General features: G+C 45.6%; 1 protein-coding gene and 1 pseudogene across 2 annotated transcripts in view; both read left to right on the forward strand.

Annotated features, from left to right (window-relative positions):
* The first annotated feature begins 417 nt into the window (after positions 1 to 417).
* MLLT1 (MLLT1 super elongation complex subunit) overlaps positions 418 to 17,163 on the forward strand; it is a 281,660-nt gene continuing 264,914 nt past the window's right edge. For both annotated transcript variants that reach the window (XM_030218367.1, XM_030218369.1), the window contains exon 1: positions 418 to 475. In XM_030218367.1, coding sequence (XP_030074227.1) covers positions 464 to 475 — 12 coding nt within the window. In that variant the 5' untranslated portion in view covers positions 418 to 463. The remainder of the gene's footprint in view (positions 476 to 17,163) is intronic.
* On the forward strand, positions 7,165 to 7,774 carry LOC115479999 (annotated as a pseudogene).

Here is a 17,163-nt window from a genome sequence, read left to right on the forward strand (position 1 = left end):
CCTTTTGCTAGAGGAGTCCCCTCCACTGATTGGTGCGATTCGAGCCGTAGCTCGTGGCGCTTTCTCAGCTCGTGATTGGTCGCGGCCTTGGCAGCAGTGCCGCCGCCGCCACCGTAGTCGTCTCGAGCGAGCGGGAGGGTGGTGGGGAAGAGGCCTAGGCTCGGCCGGAGGCGCCTGTGAGCTGTAGTGTCTCCGGTCGCACAGGGCTCCGCTTCCGGTTCCCTTGTGTGTGTAAGCGCGCGCGGGACCGGGAGAGAGGGGGCGGATAAAACATGATGAGAGGAACGGTGGTGGCGGCGGTGGTGACTGCGACGACAACGGTGGTGGTGGTGGTGGAGGAGGCAGTGGAGCCGTGAACCGGGGAGGAGTACCCAACATTCCTCCCCGAGGCCCGGAGGAGGTGGTGGTGGAGGAGGAGGAGGAGGCAGCGGCGGCAGCAGTAGCAGTGGGGGTTATTCCAACCATGGACAATCAGGTAAAACCTGTGTGTCGGGGATGGGACTCTGGGCACCCCGTGTCACATCTAGGCGGGGAAGTTCATTGCGACGGCAGGTGGAGGTGTCTGGTTGTTTAATGGCTGTGTCAGACGGAGCCGGCAACATCCCCACCCCCCTTTTCCTTTGTTACTCGGGAGCCTTTTCCACCTCTCGGCTTTCCTTTCCTCCCTCTTGCAGTCCCTCAGCACTTTTAGTAGGTTCTAGGGTAGCCCAGGACTGATTTTTCCCTAGAGCCACGGTTCTTTTTATCTCTCTCCTTCCTCCTGAGTAGAAATGCTCCCTAATTTGTATTACCGCTTTCAGGAAAGTCCATTCATTCCGATGCATTATGTCGTGGAGGGTGATTATAAGGTTTCGAGAAAAGATCTCACGTATTCCATCCCCTTCGGCTAGATCTACTTATATTTACTAAATACAAAATATGTGTGTAGTGCTGGGGAGAGGAGAGAGACTGTACTGACCATCCATAATTCGCAAATTATTATATTTGGCTGGGGGAATTATTTTCTTTTCTGCTTTACACATGAACACTTTGCCACCTTAGTAGACTTGATCTTTTGTAATCATGTAATGTAATTAATTGGAGAAGCTGAGAGATCTGGTTCCACATTTTTCAGCACCAGCGAGATTATTAGCTGGAGAAACAAGAATCTGCTCCTTGGATATTAGTCTGTGATGTTTCTAATTTTTTTTTAACATATATTGCTTATGTATATTTTAGAGGGAAAAAGTTACATTATTCTGGTCATATCCTCTGTTAACCCCCACCCCCAAAAAAGTTAATTTTACAGTTGTTTGTGCTGTTTTCACGCTTATAGTATTGTGATTGATAGCAGTCAGTTTAGAAGTGTACCAATATACCAATAACATAAATTTTCTTTGAAGTTATTGTAACCCGCTTAGATATATTTTTGATTTTGCAGTACTATTTATTAGAACTTGCTATTTACCGCTGTTAGCTAACTTGCAGGTCACAACCGTGTACAATGCTAAAACAAAAATATATCCATGGGGAAGAGGAACTACAAAGTTAAACAGGATAGATAGCATTCAAACCAAGAGAAGGCGAATAGCTAAGCCAAAGGGAGGCAAAATGTGTTAAATAAAGTTGATGATGGTGAACATTTAATTGTGGTGGCAGAGACTAATTAAGAATTATTTCTGAAGTTAAGTACAGGAATTAAATGAAAAGGGGTATAAGAAAATAAGAATAGCCATACTGGGCCAGACCAGTGGTCCATGTAGCCCAGTATCCTGCTTCCAACAGTGGCCAATCTAGGTCACAAGTACATGGCAGAAACCCAGATAGTAGCAATATTCCATGCTACCAGTCCCAGGGCATGCAGTGGCTTCCCCCATGCCAGTCTCAATAGCAGACTGTGGACTTTTTCTCCAGCAACTTGTCTAAACCTTTTTAAAACCCAGATACGCTAACCACTGTTACCACATCCTCCAGCAACAGATTTCCAGAGCTTAACTATTCTCTGAGTGAAAAAATATTTCCTATTTGTTTTAAAATTAGTTGCATGTAATTTCATTGAGTGTTCCCGGTCTTTGTACTTTATGAAAGAGTGAAAAATCAATTCACTTTTACCCACAGCAAATGGCTGTATTTGGTGTATTGAGAAAAATGTAAAATGTTTTGTTTTAAATCATGATCCATGTGAATTATGAAGTCAGGTTGTTAAGATGGGGGGGGGGGGGGGGGGGGGGGAGACAGCATTTACTAATGGTTAACTTGTGCTAACATTATCTGCCCAGCACCCATTATATAAAGCAGGTTCTGAGGTAGATAATACAGGCTGTTGGTGGGTTACCCCCTAGGTATTTATTATCTTCTTTTCTACTTGTTTACCACCATTTTGTTCCTCTCCCCCTTATCCCCCATTCCCATAAATGTAATGATGAGGGGTTTTGACTATAGTCAATGTTTTTTTTTTTTTGCCATGGGTGACTTTTGATAGAGGTATTTCATTCTGTTGTAGTTACAAAATATTTTAACTTATCCTGTCCTGGAAATGTCCATCTACTTGAATGCTAGAGGGGTTAAAAGACTTCCTCTCCAGTGTCTGCTGTTTTCAGATTCTGGAGATTTATAGAATAGTGAATCTAAAAGTCTTTGTACATAAGACAACCCATCTTTTAATTTTTTTTCCCTTAGATATACTGTTTACTGTACTGTGATTTAAAAAAAAACAAAAGGGTAATACATTATAGGACAGCTCACTGGGCAGGTAAGAACTGTTACCACTTTTTCTTTGTTGATAGAAAATTCTGGGTTATGGTTCACCTCTTAGAATGGGAATGGAGATTAGAACCAGTACACTTGTACACAAGCAAAGGGTTTGATTAAGTGTCTGACATCTAAAGATGATTCTGTCAGAACAATTTGGGGGAGACACTGGTAGGGCATTGTGTGAGGGAAGCTTGTAGTAGGAATGGGCAGTCAGACTTTTTTTTGTTGTTGTTTTGGTTCCGTAACTAATGTTGTGAAGTTTGCACCTGTGGGAACCATTGTGTATGTGTGGACTATTGGGAAAGAGTGCTTTTTAAGACATATGCCCTCTTTACACATAGCGTTCACTTTTTTTAGAAGAGTGTACTCTGTTATTAGTAAATGACAGCCCATCCCTACCTAGCTTGTAGTGTTGCTGTTGTCAGTGGTGGGGCACAGTTTGTGTTTGAAGGAAGCTTGAATTGTCATTGCTTATGTTGTAACTGTCTATAAATTGTTTAGCTTCTAGCTTGGTCCGTCTGATACCTAGCGGGAGCACAAAGGTCACTTAAATAGTGTTTCTAACAAAAGAATTGTTTTGACAATCACGATGATTTTACTGTTTGTTTACAGCAAATAGCTATGAATTGAAGGAAAGTAGCAGATTTTTTTGTTTGTTTGTTTTTTTACTTAAAAGCATTGCAGTGAGGTGTAGGAAGAAATCTTTATGTAAATCCAGTTGGTGTAAAAGTGCTCCATAGACTTTACCCTTTCAGTGTGAGCACATGGACTTTAAGTGATTGCTTGCATTCTGACTCTGTCCTATTATTTGTCACTCCTTACCCTTTAGCAGTGGACAATATACATGGCTGTCTTGGAACTAGGCTTCAGATAGCTTCCTTCTTTTTGTGTTGCAGTGATTACTTTTTTGTGCTGATCCTTGAGGAAACTTCATTCATTGGACAGTTGTGAGGTTAGCACCTTTTACTTTAGGACTGACAAGAGGGGGCTACCCAGTGTTTAGATGTGCTTGTTGTGATTTGTTTAGTAGGCTCCATACAAGATTTTGGTCACAGTCCAACTCAGATGACAGGTATGCACATCCACTGAAAATCCACACCATATAATTGTTACTAAATGGCATCCTATTGCTGTCTCAGATCAGAGAGAGACAGGGTATATTCTGATGTTTATGAACAAAGTACATTCAAGAGTAAGGATACAAGCACAGGTGCAGTGTGTGCACACCCATCCTCCTCAGTTTGTTCAAAGTAAAGTTAGCATAGCACAGCAGAGTAGAGGAGCAGCCTAATCATTGGAGTGAGCTGTGAACCAAGGATGCCAAGGTTCAAATTCCACTGACACTCCTTGTGATCTTATGCAAGTTACTTAATCCTCCATTGCCTTGGGTACATACTTCATTGAAAGCTCTCTGGAGACAAGAAGATGACCTACTGTACCTGAATGTTACATGACTTCTGCCGCTACTTGAATGTAGGCTAAATCCAAGGCCAGGCAGACCACACTTGGATTTTTGGCTCCCAGCTAGCTGTAAAAGTCCTGGATGCCTCAAATTCATCACCTGGTGCCTGCTCAGAAAGAGACAGCCACCAGCAGAGTCTAGGGAGAGTTATGGCTGTTGCTGGTGAGGCTTAGGATGATTCCCTTCTGGCTAATCCCAGGCAAGATGTTCTCAGATGCAAGGCCATCTACAAGGAGGGAGACTAAAGGAAATAAGGGCGGGTGGGTAGAGACTGCCTGAAGGGCAGCAAAACCTGGAAGATGTAGGGAGAAGAGGAAGGGTGCCAGACAGGGAAAAGTAATACAGTAAAGGTGGGGGGGGGAGCAAAAGCTACCCTTAAAAAGGGACTAGAAAAAAAAAGACCAATCTAAAAAGAAATCTCTCCTCAGAAATTTTGGCTGTACCAAAGTTTTCTAAAGTATTTCACCTCTTGACTCAGCTTTATGCCCGGTCTTCAGAATTGCGAGTACATTTGGGGAAAGTATAGTAAGGGGGGAAAGGGTTGCTAAATAGGACAAGGAGATAAGTGTCTTCAGGTTGGCTTTATTAATCCTTATAACACCATATAAAAATATCTCTTTACTTCTTGTATGAGATCTTTCTACCTACTACTGGAACTTAAAAAAAAAACCCCACAAGGGTGCAAACCCATGAGAACTAAATTTCACCACCTTTTCAATTTTGTAGTTAGATAAAATCTATTAATGTTTTTTTTGCTGGTGGAGTTGGTGGCTGTGGCACTATAGTTTAGTAGAAAATTGGATGAGGTTTGATATTTGTGATGTAGTCAAACTGGAGTGAAAAGTGCTGATCATGAGACTTGATTCCTCTGAATTATCAATTGTCTAGAGATTGATTTTGACCTCTGGACTCTTTTCAGCCTAATGCTGTGCAGCTGTGTAATGGTCTAATTGACTTCAATCCTAACTGACCTCTAAACCCAGTGTAGACTCTCCAAAGCATGGTTGAAAAACTGTGGATGGAACAGTGTTTTAGGGGTGGTTACACTTCATCTGCTTGCCTGTTTGGATCTGTGGAGTATTTCACTGCTTTTAGTCTCGAGTATCTCTCATTTGTACTGAAATCATTTAAACTGTGAGAGAATCCAAAACATTAAAAAAAAATTCTATTTTGTGTTTAGCTAGTCAGATGTTGCGTGTTTCCTCAGAACCATATTTGATAATTTTTGTAATGTGTGTTCAGAGCTGATCTGATGGCTGAGGTGTTTAAGCACTGTGCATTATCATGTGCAAGGTCCCTGGTTAGATCCCTACATTAAGCTCTCCGCAGGTTGGCTGGTGATTCTGCAGATCCTGGAGGGAAGGTTATTTCTTAAGTGCAGTGGTTTTCAGTGGAATCTTCGGACACACCCTCCTGCTCTGCTTTTCTAGGATATCCACATCTGCATGTAATGGAGGCAGCATATGCAAATTTTCATGCATAATAAATAAAATATTGTGAATATCGTGATGAAACAGACTGGTTGGGTATATCCTTGATTAAGGGTGATACCTAGTATTAGGAGAGAGAGCTCGAGATTTAAGGTTTCCAGAAGGAGCCTCGGTGCTTGGCTTTCGACTGAAGACTATTCTGATGACCAGACCATGTATATTTTGGTGGGGGAAAAGGCATGAAAATAGAGGGGAGGGAAGCCTTGGGTATTTGGGAATATAAGCGTCTGGTGCTAGAACCTAGCCCTGATTATGTTTGAACTGGAAGTACAAAGGAGGAGGAGCACTGTGTTTATGTTAAAAATGTGTGTGTTAATAAATAAATAACCCCCCCCCCCCTCCCCACTGTATTTCTAACCCATGGTTTACAATGTCTTCAACATAGCATGAGACATTTTGTTTGTTCCCTGTCGCCCATCTTATCCTCTGCTTATGTTTTTGTTTGTAGAAGTGAGAACCTATCGAGTTAGTATTTAGACAGTATTTTTCTCTGTGTGATATTTTCTCTGTAGGCATTCAGACTTCTTTTACCTTATTACCTTAGTATGAATTGCTGCAGACGATATTAAGCCCAACTATTCTTTTCAAAAGATCTGTTTAGGGAGCTGCTTATGCTTTAACATTACTGCCTGTGCTCCAAGTAATGTTGTGATGGGTTGCATGCAAATAGGTTTGTTTTATCTCCAGTCCCAATAGAAGAATTCTGGCCAGCAAGTACCTTAGTTTGGTTTGAAAGGAAACATTTCATTAGCCTTGAATTCATTGTTTTTTTCTTTGCTCTTGTGCAATGTTGATGTGGCTTGCAATTGAACTTTAGAAATTCTCTGGTCAGTATTGAGCTGGTGGCAGTCAGCGTTTCTCTAAATCTTTTTTTTTTTTTTTTTTTTTGTTATTATACAAACTATTCTTACAAGTCAGATACTTGAACAAGAAAAGTAAATTATATAAGCCAACATACTTCACAATAGGAAAAAAAAAAGAATTATTATTCCTCTTTAGACCACCTATGGGGGGACGTGTACATGAAAAAACTCAGGAGACAATCTTAAAGAAATAACTTAAAAAATGCTTAACACGCTATATCCCCACCCTAACCATTACTAATCTCACCTATTGGATATTACCTGTGGTCACCTTTTTTTTTAAATCTATAAAGGCACGTAATTGTTCAACCCAATATATTTAACTACACATTTACATGGATAGTTGAGGTAGAAAGATGCCCCCTATTGTCAAAGTTTCCGTTCTTAGAGCCAAAAAAGCCTTCCTCCTTTCTTGTGTTTTGTAACATCAGGAAATATCCAAATTTTTTTACCGTAGAACAAAGTTTGTAGATTTTGAAGGGATAAACGCTTCATCGCTTCCAAGTCTTGCTCGAATACAAATGAGATCAATAAAGTCACTCTTTTAGAATCTTCAGACAATGATGCTTCTAATAATTCAGGTATATTCAATAAATATAAATCCCGTTCCCAGAATGCTGTTGCTGTGGAGTTCCTTTTCCTTACGCGGCCTGAGTTAATCTCTAAAAATGGTCCGCTATTCTCTTGACCCAGAGAACCCCACTAAGTCATGTAAAGCAAGGGGTTCCAACCTTCGAGTGCACTTCAAGAACACTCATGAGACTGGCCAAGCTATCGAGGGCATGCACATTCGCAAAGCTACCAAGTATCTAAAGGATGAGTGTGACCTTAAAGAAGCAGTGTTCCCTTTCGACGTTACAATGGAGGCGTTGGCAGGTGTGCCCAGGCCAAACAGTGGGGCTGGACACAGGGATGCTGGCCTAAAAAGAGTGCAGATTTCCTGTTACACATGCTTAAAAATGTTGAAAGCAATGCTGAGCTCAAGGGTCTCGATGTTGACTCCTTGGTCATTGAGCACATCCAGGTCAACAAGGCCCCTAAGATGCGTAGACGGACCTACCGTGTTCATGGCCACATCAACCCATACATGAGCTCTCCCTGCCACATTAAGATGATTCTCACAGAGAAAGAACAGATTGTTCCCAAGCCAGAGGAGGAAGTCGCTCCAGAAGAAAAAGATACCTCAGAAAAAGCTGAAGAAGCAGAACCTTATGCCCCGGGAGTAAATCCACATGTGTATATAAATAAAAGTAAAAAAAATAAAAAAAGTGTCAGAACTCACTGTTTATGTGCTTTCATGTTACAATGTGAAACTTTTTTTAAATATTTTATTTACCTTATTTACCTAATATTCTTGAACATTAATTGTAACAGTTTGCTGAACCACTTACTTTGTTAATGATGATGCCATTGCAACATAATGTAAGCCATATTGAGCCTGCAAATGGGTGAGAAAATGTGGAATACAAATGCAGCAAAATACATCTTTCTTACTTTCTTGATGAATCATTTCCAAGGGTTCCTCCAAGACTCTTTTATTTGGTATATAATATATCGGGTTTATCGGAGGAATAGTTTCCGTGGTAAATTTCAAGCAAATATTTCTTGAACACTTCCAAAGGGGTAACACCCTGGGAGTTTGGAAAGTTAAAAAAGCGAAGATTTAATCTACTGTTGTAATTCTCAATCTGCTCAACTTTTCGATGCAATATTTTGTCTTTTATCATTGTAGCTGAAAAGTCTTGTAACTTCTTAACATCTTCTTTGATTGTAATCACTTGAGAATTAAATTCTGTCTTAATGCCTTCTAAGGAATTAGAATATCAACAGTACACACTAAAGCTGAAACTTCAGCCATAGATTTGGCCACTGTAGTATCCAATTGTTGGAGAGCTTCCCATATGCGCTCCAATGTTACTGTCTCTGGCTTTTTTGTTGGCGCAACGTGATCAGTTGAGACACAAACAGGCCTCAAGCCTCCATCGGGACTCGCCTTCTCAATGCCTCGATCCAGAGGCCTACCCTCAACGCATTCCGATTCGGGAGACCTCCGTTGAGACAAGCGACCTTCTGGGAGAGGCAGTGGGTTGAGAGCTGGGGAGGGGGGGGGGGGGGGAGAGTAACATCCAGCCCCAAGTCTTCAGAGTCTCCTCCTCCTAGAGCAACAGCAGGGCTCCTCCTGGTGTTTTGGGCGGGGGTTCTCGTGGCGAACCTTTCAATTGATTGTTGCTGTGGAGAGGAGGTTCTGGCCATCGAAGAACCAGCCTTAACCGTCCCTTTGCATTTAGTATGAGGCATCAGGATTGAGGAGAAACTGTTAATTCAGAGCAACCAGCGAAAGAGCTCATCCACGATCAGCAGCGTGCCGCCATCTTGACACACCCCCTCAGTGTTTCTCTAAATCAATGGTTCTCAGACCTGGTCCTGGAGGCACCCCAGCCAGTCAGGTTTTCAGTATATCCACAATAAATATTCATGACACAGATTTGCATGCAGTGGAGGCAGTGCATGCAAATCTTTCTCCTGAATATTTATTATGAGTATAAATCTCTCTGCCAGTTAATTCATTTTTAGAAAATACCTTTGTTATTTATTTGCTTACAAAACCTAATACCTTAACATATCATTCCTTCATACACACTCATGCACACTCACTTACAAATGTACTCTCATACACATTTCACAATAAAACCTTAATGGAGCAAACCCACTAATACATGTTATATCCTAACTGTTCAAAATGCCCAGTAACCTCAGCAGGATATTTGTTCAAAAAGTTCCTCTGATGCTAGTGCTGCACTACCCCCACGGGGTGTGCCTGTTGCTTTAATCTTCCATACTTGTCACAGCACTGCACTGCAAGTTCAAAAAGTTCATCTAATTTTAGTGCAGCACTACCCCCTAGGGTGTGCTTGTTGCTTTAAACTCCCATCATAGTCACAGCACTACACAAAATCCAATCCTTTTCATATGTGCTGGGTCCCAGGAATTCCAAACGAAAATGCAAACATTTGCTTAGAGTTCTCCACTCCTGTGGTCAATCCACTTCCACTCATGTGATGTGCTTGAAACTCTTACAGTCATCCGATATACCCCAGACTCTACACAGCCTGTGTTTTGCTACATCCGCGTCATCAGGAGTCGGGTCCTACACAAACAAACATATGCAAAAGTGCTCACAAATCTATCCTAAACCCCTCTCAATAACTTATACTAATACTTTAACATTTTACTCACTGTGTAAACTTGTAAATCCCTTATGGCTGCAAGACGGTGGGGATTCTACTTCCACCTCACATCTGCCTACCAAACCCTGGCCCATGCGCTGTGAAAGCTGGCTTAAAACCTAATCAAACACCATACCATCCAGCCCCACCTACTCAAACCTGTAGCCACTCAACTTCCTTATTCAAACCCCCTGGCTCTACCGTATGCCACCTAAAAATGGTTCTTTGCTCACATCGTAACAACTGCTGTGTAATGTTGCCTCCTCTGCAGTTTCCTTGTACTTTAAACAATACCACAAACTGAAGATCCTCCACAGTGTGGCCAGCCCTCCCCCAATGGGCAACTAATGGTGTATCCTGCTTGGCTAACCTAATGTTGCTAAGGTGCTGAGCCATCCTGTTCATCCTGGGGCTGTGATTGGTCCAAAGGACGTCAGAAAACACATCAAATAAAAAAAATAAAAAAAGGATCGGGAGGGGGCAAGGGCGCTCATCAGGAGCGTCCTGTATGGACGGCCTTGCCCCCCCCCCCCCCGCTGCTCCCCACTTTCCGCCGCTCCCTTCCCCCCTCCCCCCGAAAAAGCAAAATTCTAGCAGCCCCGGCCCCCCTCCCTTCCTCACTACTCTGTCTCCCCCCAGCTCCGCCTCCCGACATCCTCCGCCCTGTGCCCCGCCCCCTCTTGGGGGTCGTCACCGCCATTCCCCTCCTCCATCGGGCCCCCCTCCCTCTTACCGGGCCCGTGCAGCGCCTCTCTCCTCTGTCTGAAGGCGCTGCACGGGCAAGAAGAAAGCTGATGCCTGCCTTCGACCAGCTTCTGTCGCACGTCTTTCTCCTCCTGGGCCCGCCCCTGTCTGACGTCGGTAACCTACGTAGGTTACTGACGTCAGACAGGGGCGGGCGCAGGAGGAGAGAGACACGCGACAGAAGCTGGGCGAAGGCAGGCATCAGCTTTCTTCTTGCCCGTGCAGCGCCTTCAGACAGAGGAGAGAGGCGCTGCACGGGCCCGGTAAGAGGGAGGGGGGCCCGATGGAGGAGGGGAATGGCGGTGACGACCCCCAAGAGGGGGCGGGGCACAGGGCGGAGGATGTCGGGAGGGGGGCCGGGGCTGCTAAAGGTACGTTTGCTTTTCTTCTTGCTTTTTAATTTAGAATGCAGGGGGAAGTGGGGCGGGGGAACGGCGACCACGGGTGGGGGGGGGGGGCAAGGACGGCCATACAGGACGCTCCTGACCAGCGCCTTTGCCCCCTCCCGACCCTTTTTTTTAAATTTTTGTTTTGATTTGGGAGCCATGTGCTTGTGATTTGACTGTGTTTTGACTGTTTGTGGCATGCGCAGAGCAGCTAACATAACGCTTGGCTGCTCTGCGCGTGATTTGGGGGCCGATTAACGATGTGTATTGTGATTCTTTGATACATTGTACGTTTCAATACCGATCTCAGCATGTGTGACTTTTTTTTTTTGGTGCATTTTTCGTTATTTTAAAATCGTTAGGGACTTTAATGATTTAGATTTTTTTACGTTTGGTTGCTGCATCTGCCTCCAGGTTTTGAAACCACTGCTCTAAATGCTGACCACCACCAGCAAACTTACACCTGGATATTTGGTGCCAGGAAGTTATGCAGGTACAGCCGATGTTCAGTGGCATTCCCACATATAGTCCTATGTCCGATTAGATATGCTTGGTTAGCTATGCAGGCACAGACACTGAGTATTGCTGATGGCTGCATAACTCCCAGCTCCTTTGCCCTGCTAGGTGAGCCAATTTCAGCAGAACTGTCTGAAGAAGTGTCATTGAATATTGGTTCTGGGCCGCCCAGTACAATTTAACCCAGCAAGATCCTCTCCTTGGTTAAATGACTTTGAATAGCCCCCCCTCCTCCTCCATCTGTAGCTCATAACCTGGATGTGATGATAGCTGCATGAACAGCAAACTTTGAACCACTCTTCCAGTCTGCTGTCTTACTCAGATTTTGGTGGAAAGTGTTTGATGTACTAAAGGAATTGAAATGGGGGGTGTTTCTGTAATTTGAAGAGGGAAAGTTAGTCTGAATTTAGTCTGTGGCATGTGTTTACCATCCATTATCAGAAAAAAATGCTTTAATCAATTCCGCAGCTTTTCGCAAGTGTTCTTGCCATTGGTAATGTTCTCTGCTGTTCAGCCAGAAGGTCACAGGTTCACTTCTCGCAGCAGGCCTTGGATGGGGATTAGTGCTCTTCATACAAAGTGTGTCTTGTTAAACCTTCAAAAAGTAATTATTCTGCAAAGGTTTTTTTTTTTTTTTTAAATTTCATTGTGCAACGTGGAAGACAGACATTCAGCACCCTAGAGATATATGTTTTTTCATGAGAATGGCTGTTGTAAGAAAGCTGAGCTGCAAATACGTCCCCCTTCCCCCCTCCAAATAAAAAAGCAAACCCTTCTGCAGTAGAAATAACCATATAAAAATGAAGCTTTTCAGATTTCCCACATTTGGTATATCTGTGACTTACACCGCGGATCCTCAGGGAAATGCTGTAAATCACCTGTTGTCAACATTTCAACTACTGTGCAGAGAAAATAGAAGGCTCAGCATGGGTTCTTTTCCTGATTTAAGGAACAAATTGGATAGTAATTAGATTGAATCATAGTCACTGTTTAATATCAGTTGACTGGGGAGAGAAAATTCATCCTGAGCTTTGTATGGCATTTCAAATTTGTGTGAGCTGGATATCTCCTGTTTGCTTCAGATTTCATGTTTGCATGGTGCAAGGGAAAAGGAATGCATATTTTTCCAGTGTGTGTGGCTCTTTGCTTGCGTTATGAAATGGGTCTGAAGCATTTTCTTAGTCTTGTAAAATTGTTTTAATGGAATGGAGTTGCTTTTTAGTTGCTAGTCACATTTTAAAAGCTGATCAGGAATTTTTTTTTCAAATACTTTCTTCTGTCAGTTTCTCACTCTGTAGATGTTGATTTTGCACAAATAGGAGACGCTGCTTCTTTGGAAATTTTAATTGATACGTTGCAGAGATAAAAATATTAAATGAGGTAATACCATTTTCCTTGTCATCAAGCAGATGCAGCCATTACAGATGGGTTGTGTCCATCAACCAGCAAAGGGAGATAGAGAGCACACTTTTTTCAGTGCCTCATACCAGCTTGCTCCACTGCCTCTCCTTCAGTAATCTCTATCTCCCCTAGCAGAGTGGTTGTAGCATCTTCGAGCTCCATCAAAAATCTGCCTGGAGGTGGCTCCTGGCTTGCCAGTTGTTAGCCGGGGTGTTGGAGGCTATAGCAGCTTCACTTTAAAGGCACATAGATTCGCCCTTTCCCTGCCTTTCCCACTCACCTGAGCCTCCGGAGTTCTATTTACCTCTGCTTTCCTCACAGCGTTAAAAAAAAAAAAAAAAGGAACAGAGGTTTTTCCTTGCCTTTTTCTGTGGGACCGGAGCTGTGATACTTGGTCCAGTGAGGTAAGAGTGTTTTCTGACTCCTCCGGGGTGGGCCCGCGATCGGGGCGATTTTGGTGCGAACCGCCATTTTGAATTTTACTGCCGTTTTCGGCGATGGCTGCAGAGAATGTAAAGCGCTGTTCCAAGTGTGACGCCCTTTATGATATTGTCAGAGCTTCGGCTAAACATATGACAGTAGCAGTGGCGGCTCGCCGTCTTCTTTGGCTACGGCATTGGGCGGCGGACATGGCCTCTAAGCAAAGGTTGGTGAAGTTGCCCTTTCAAGGCCTTCTCCTGTTTGGTGAGGAGTTGGAGAAAATTGTGAAGGGCCTGGGTGAGGCTAAACCCCAGCGCTTGCCCGAAGATAGGCCTCTGCCTTCCTCTAAGGGTGCGGCGGTCCACTCCTCTTACAGACCTCGCTTCCGTGAAGCTCTAAGGTACCGCCTGGAGCGTTCTGCTGGGTTCACTTCTCGTGCCCGTTTTCAGCAGAGGAACTCCTTTCGCTCAAGGCCTGGAGTTCAGGGCCGACCATCTCAATGATGGTGCGCCGGCCCTCTCCTCGAGTCCTGTCATCGGAGGACGTCTTTCCCTCTTCGCCGAGGAGTGGGCCAACATTTCCTCAGATCAGTGGGTCTTGGACCTGATCAGAGACGGTTACAGAATAGAATTCCACGCCCCTGTAAGAGACGTGTTTGTGGAGTCCCGATGTGGTTCTGCCGCCAAACGGGCGGCGGTAAAGGAGACTTTTCAATGTCTGATTCAGATAGGGGCCGTGTCCCCGGTACCTCCCGCCGAACACGGCTGCGGCCGCTACTCCATCTACTTTGTGGTGCCACGAAAGGAGGGTCTTTTCGCCCTATTCTGGACTTAAAAGAATTAAACAAGTCCCTGAGAGTGCGGCATTTTCACATGGAAACCCTGCGCTCCATCATTGAGGCGGTACAGCCAGGAGAGTTTCTCACGTCTCTGGACCTGAAAGAAGCTTTGCGGTGATGGGAAAGCATTTCCAGTACCGGGCCTTGCCTTTTGGCCTCGCCACACCTCCCTGCACCTTTTCGAAGGTTATGGTGGTAGTAGCTGTCTTTCTAAGGCGAGAGGGTATTCGGGTTCACCCGTACCTGGACGACTGGCTCATTCGAGCAAACTCTGCTGCAGAGAGTCAGCATGTCACAGCCAGAGTGGTCTCAGTACTTCAGTCTCTGGGCTGGGTCGTCAATTTGGCCAAAACTCACCTGACCCCCTCGCAGTCTCTAGAATATTTGGGGGCCAGGTTCGACACAGCCTCGGGGTATGTGTACCTACCCGAGCAAAGGCAGTGCAAGCTTCAGAATCAGGTCCGTCTGCTCCTGAGGATGTCCCGCCCGCGAGCTTGGGACATTGTCCAGCTGCTTGGACCGATGACGGCCACCATGGAACTGGTGCCCTGGGCGAGAGCACACCTGAGACCTCTACAGTATGCTCTACCCAAGGATGGTCTCTAGTATCTCAGGATTATCAATGCAGACTCTCTTGGCTCCCTGCGGCCCGACTCAGCATGGAGTGGTGGCTCTCAGACAGCATGCTGCGGCGAGGAATGCCGCTGGCGCTCCCCGATTGGTGCCTAGTGGTGACAGATGCCAGCCTGAAAGGCTGGGGCGCACATTGCAAGGGGAAGCATACCCAGGGTCTATGGACACCCGAGGAGTCGGAGTGGTCCATCAATCGCCTAGAGTAGAAAGCGGTGTTTCAGGCGCTTCTGGCCTTTCAAGTGACCCTGGAAGGATTGGCTGTCCGAGTGATGTCTGACAACACGACAGCAGTGGCCTACATAAATCGACAAGGCGGCACTCAGTGCAGAGCTCTAGCCGCGCAGGCTGAACAAATTTGCCACTGGGCCGAGCTGCATCTACAGTTTCTGTCGGCAGCTCACATTGCAGATCAGAGCAACGTGCAAGCCGATTATCTAAGCAGGCATCAGATCGATCCAGCGGAGTGGGAACTTGCAGACGAAGTATTCCTGCAGATATGTGCCAAGTGGGGCAAGCCCGTGATGGATCTAATGGCGACAAGCACCAATGCCAAAGTCCCGTGCTTCTTCAGCAGACGGAGAGATCCTCGCTCGGCGGGGTTGGATGCCTTGGCTCAACCCTGGCCTCCGGGCCTACTGTATGTGTTCCCTCCGTGGCCCTTGATAGGGCGAGTGCTCCTGCGGATTCGGCTGCATCCAGGAGAAGTGGTGCTCGTCGCCCCGGATTGGCCCAGGAGGCCTTGGTATGCGGACCTCCGACAGATGCTCGTAGAGGATCCCCTTCAGTTACCTCTGGTTCCCAACCTGTTGTCACAGGGTCCGGTGACCATGGAGGACGCTGGCCGATTTGGTCTTATGGCATGGCGATTGAGAGGGCGCAATGAGAGACAAAGGCTATTCCAATAAAGTAATTACCACTCTCTCCTGCAAGCCCGCAAGCGTTCCATTTCCGTGGCTTATGCCAGGATTTGGCGCCAGTTTGAAGTCTGGTGTGCTTCTAAAGAGATCACACCCCTTCGAGCTCCTGTCTCGCCGATTCTGGACTTTTTGCAGGATGGTGTACAAAAAGGCTTGGCCTATAATTCCCTGCGGGTGCAAGTGGCAGCGTTGGCCTCCCTGCGTGGCAAGGTTGAAGGCGTGTCTTTAGCTGCTCATCCAGATGTGGCACGGTTTCTTAGAAGGGTACTTCGGCTCCGTCCTCCCGTGCGTGCACCTTGTCCAGCTTGGAACCTGGGGCTAGTGCTGAAAGCCCTTCAGGGTGCTCCCTTTGAACCGCTTCGGCGTGCTTCAGAGAAAGATTTGACACTGAAGGCCGTCTTTTTAGTGGCCATTACTTCGGTGAGACGGGTGTCAGAGCTCCAGGCGCTGTCCTGTAGAGACCCTTTTCTGCAGTTTTCGGAGTCCGGGGTCACAGTTCGGACCGTGCCTTCCTTGCCTAAGGTGGTTTCAGCGTTTCACCTAAACCAACCTATTTTCTTGCCCTCCTTTGTCAAGGAGGAGTTTCCAGAATCTTTTGGGCAATTGCACCTGTTGGACGTGCGCAGGACTCTGCTGCAGTATCTGCGAGTTACTAACTCTTTCAGGACCTCTGATCATCTGTTTGTTTTGCTATCAGGGCCTCGCAGAGGGTCTCCAGCGTCTAAAGCCACTATTGCCCGCTGGCTTGAATCTATCTTTTCAGCTTATTTGCTTGCCGGCCGGCCTCCGCCTGATGCCTTTAAGGCGCATTCCACTAGAGGAATTTCCTCTTCTTGGGCTAAAACTGGAGCACTCTCTCTTCAAGAGATTTGTAGTGCAGCAACATGGGCTTCTAAGCTCTCTTTTGCCCGACATTACAGGCTGGATGTGGCTGCCAGGAGGGACGCACATTTTGGAGCGCAAGTGCTGGCGTGTGGTGTGGCTTGTTCCCGCCCTATCTAGGGATTGCTTTGATACATCCCATCTGTAATGGCTGCATCTGCTTGATGACAAGGAAGGGAAAATTAGGTTCTTACCGTGATAATTTTCTTTCTTTTAGTCATAGCAGATGCAGCCATGATCCCTCCCTGTCTGATTGCGATCTGCTGTAAATCTATTTCAGGTTCTGTTCATGTTTCCTGGAGATTCCGTCCTTGGGAGAAAGTCGGAAACAGTCTTCAGGATTCTTGTTCAATTAAAGGAGGATGACTTAATTCCCTCCAGTTTCATGTTTTGGAGGATGAGTTTATTCCCTCCAGTTATGTCTCAGTGGAGGATGAGTTTATGCCCTCCGGGAGGTTGTTTCATTCCCTCCATTCTGAGTTAATGCCCTTTGTTGTAGGGCCATCGTTCGCTGTGAGGAAAGCTCATGTTATTCCCATTGCGGTTTGCTATACTGCTTTGGAAGCTTCAATTACTGAAGGAGAGGCAGTGGAGCAAGCTGGTATGAGGCACTGAAAAAAGCGTGCTCTCTATCTCCCTCTGCTGGTTGAT

The sequence above is a fragment of the Microcaecilia unicolor genome, chromosome 11, assembly GCF_901765095.1.
Source record: "Microcaecilia unicolor chromosome 11, aMicUni1.1, whole genome shotgun sequence".
In the NCBI taxonomy this organism is placed as follows: domain Eukaryota; kingdom Metazoa; phylum Chordata; class Amphibia; order Gymnophiona; family Siphonopidae; genus Microcaecilia; species Microcaecilia unicolor.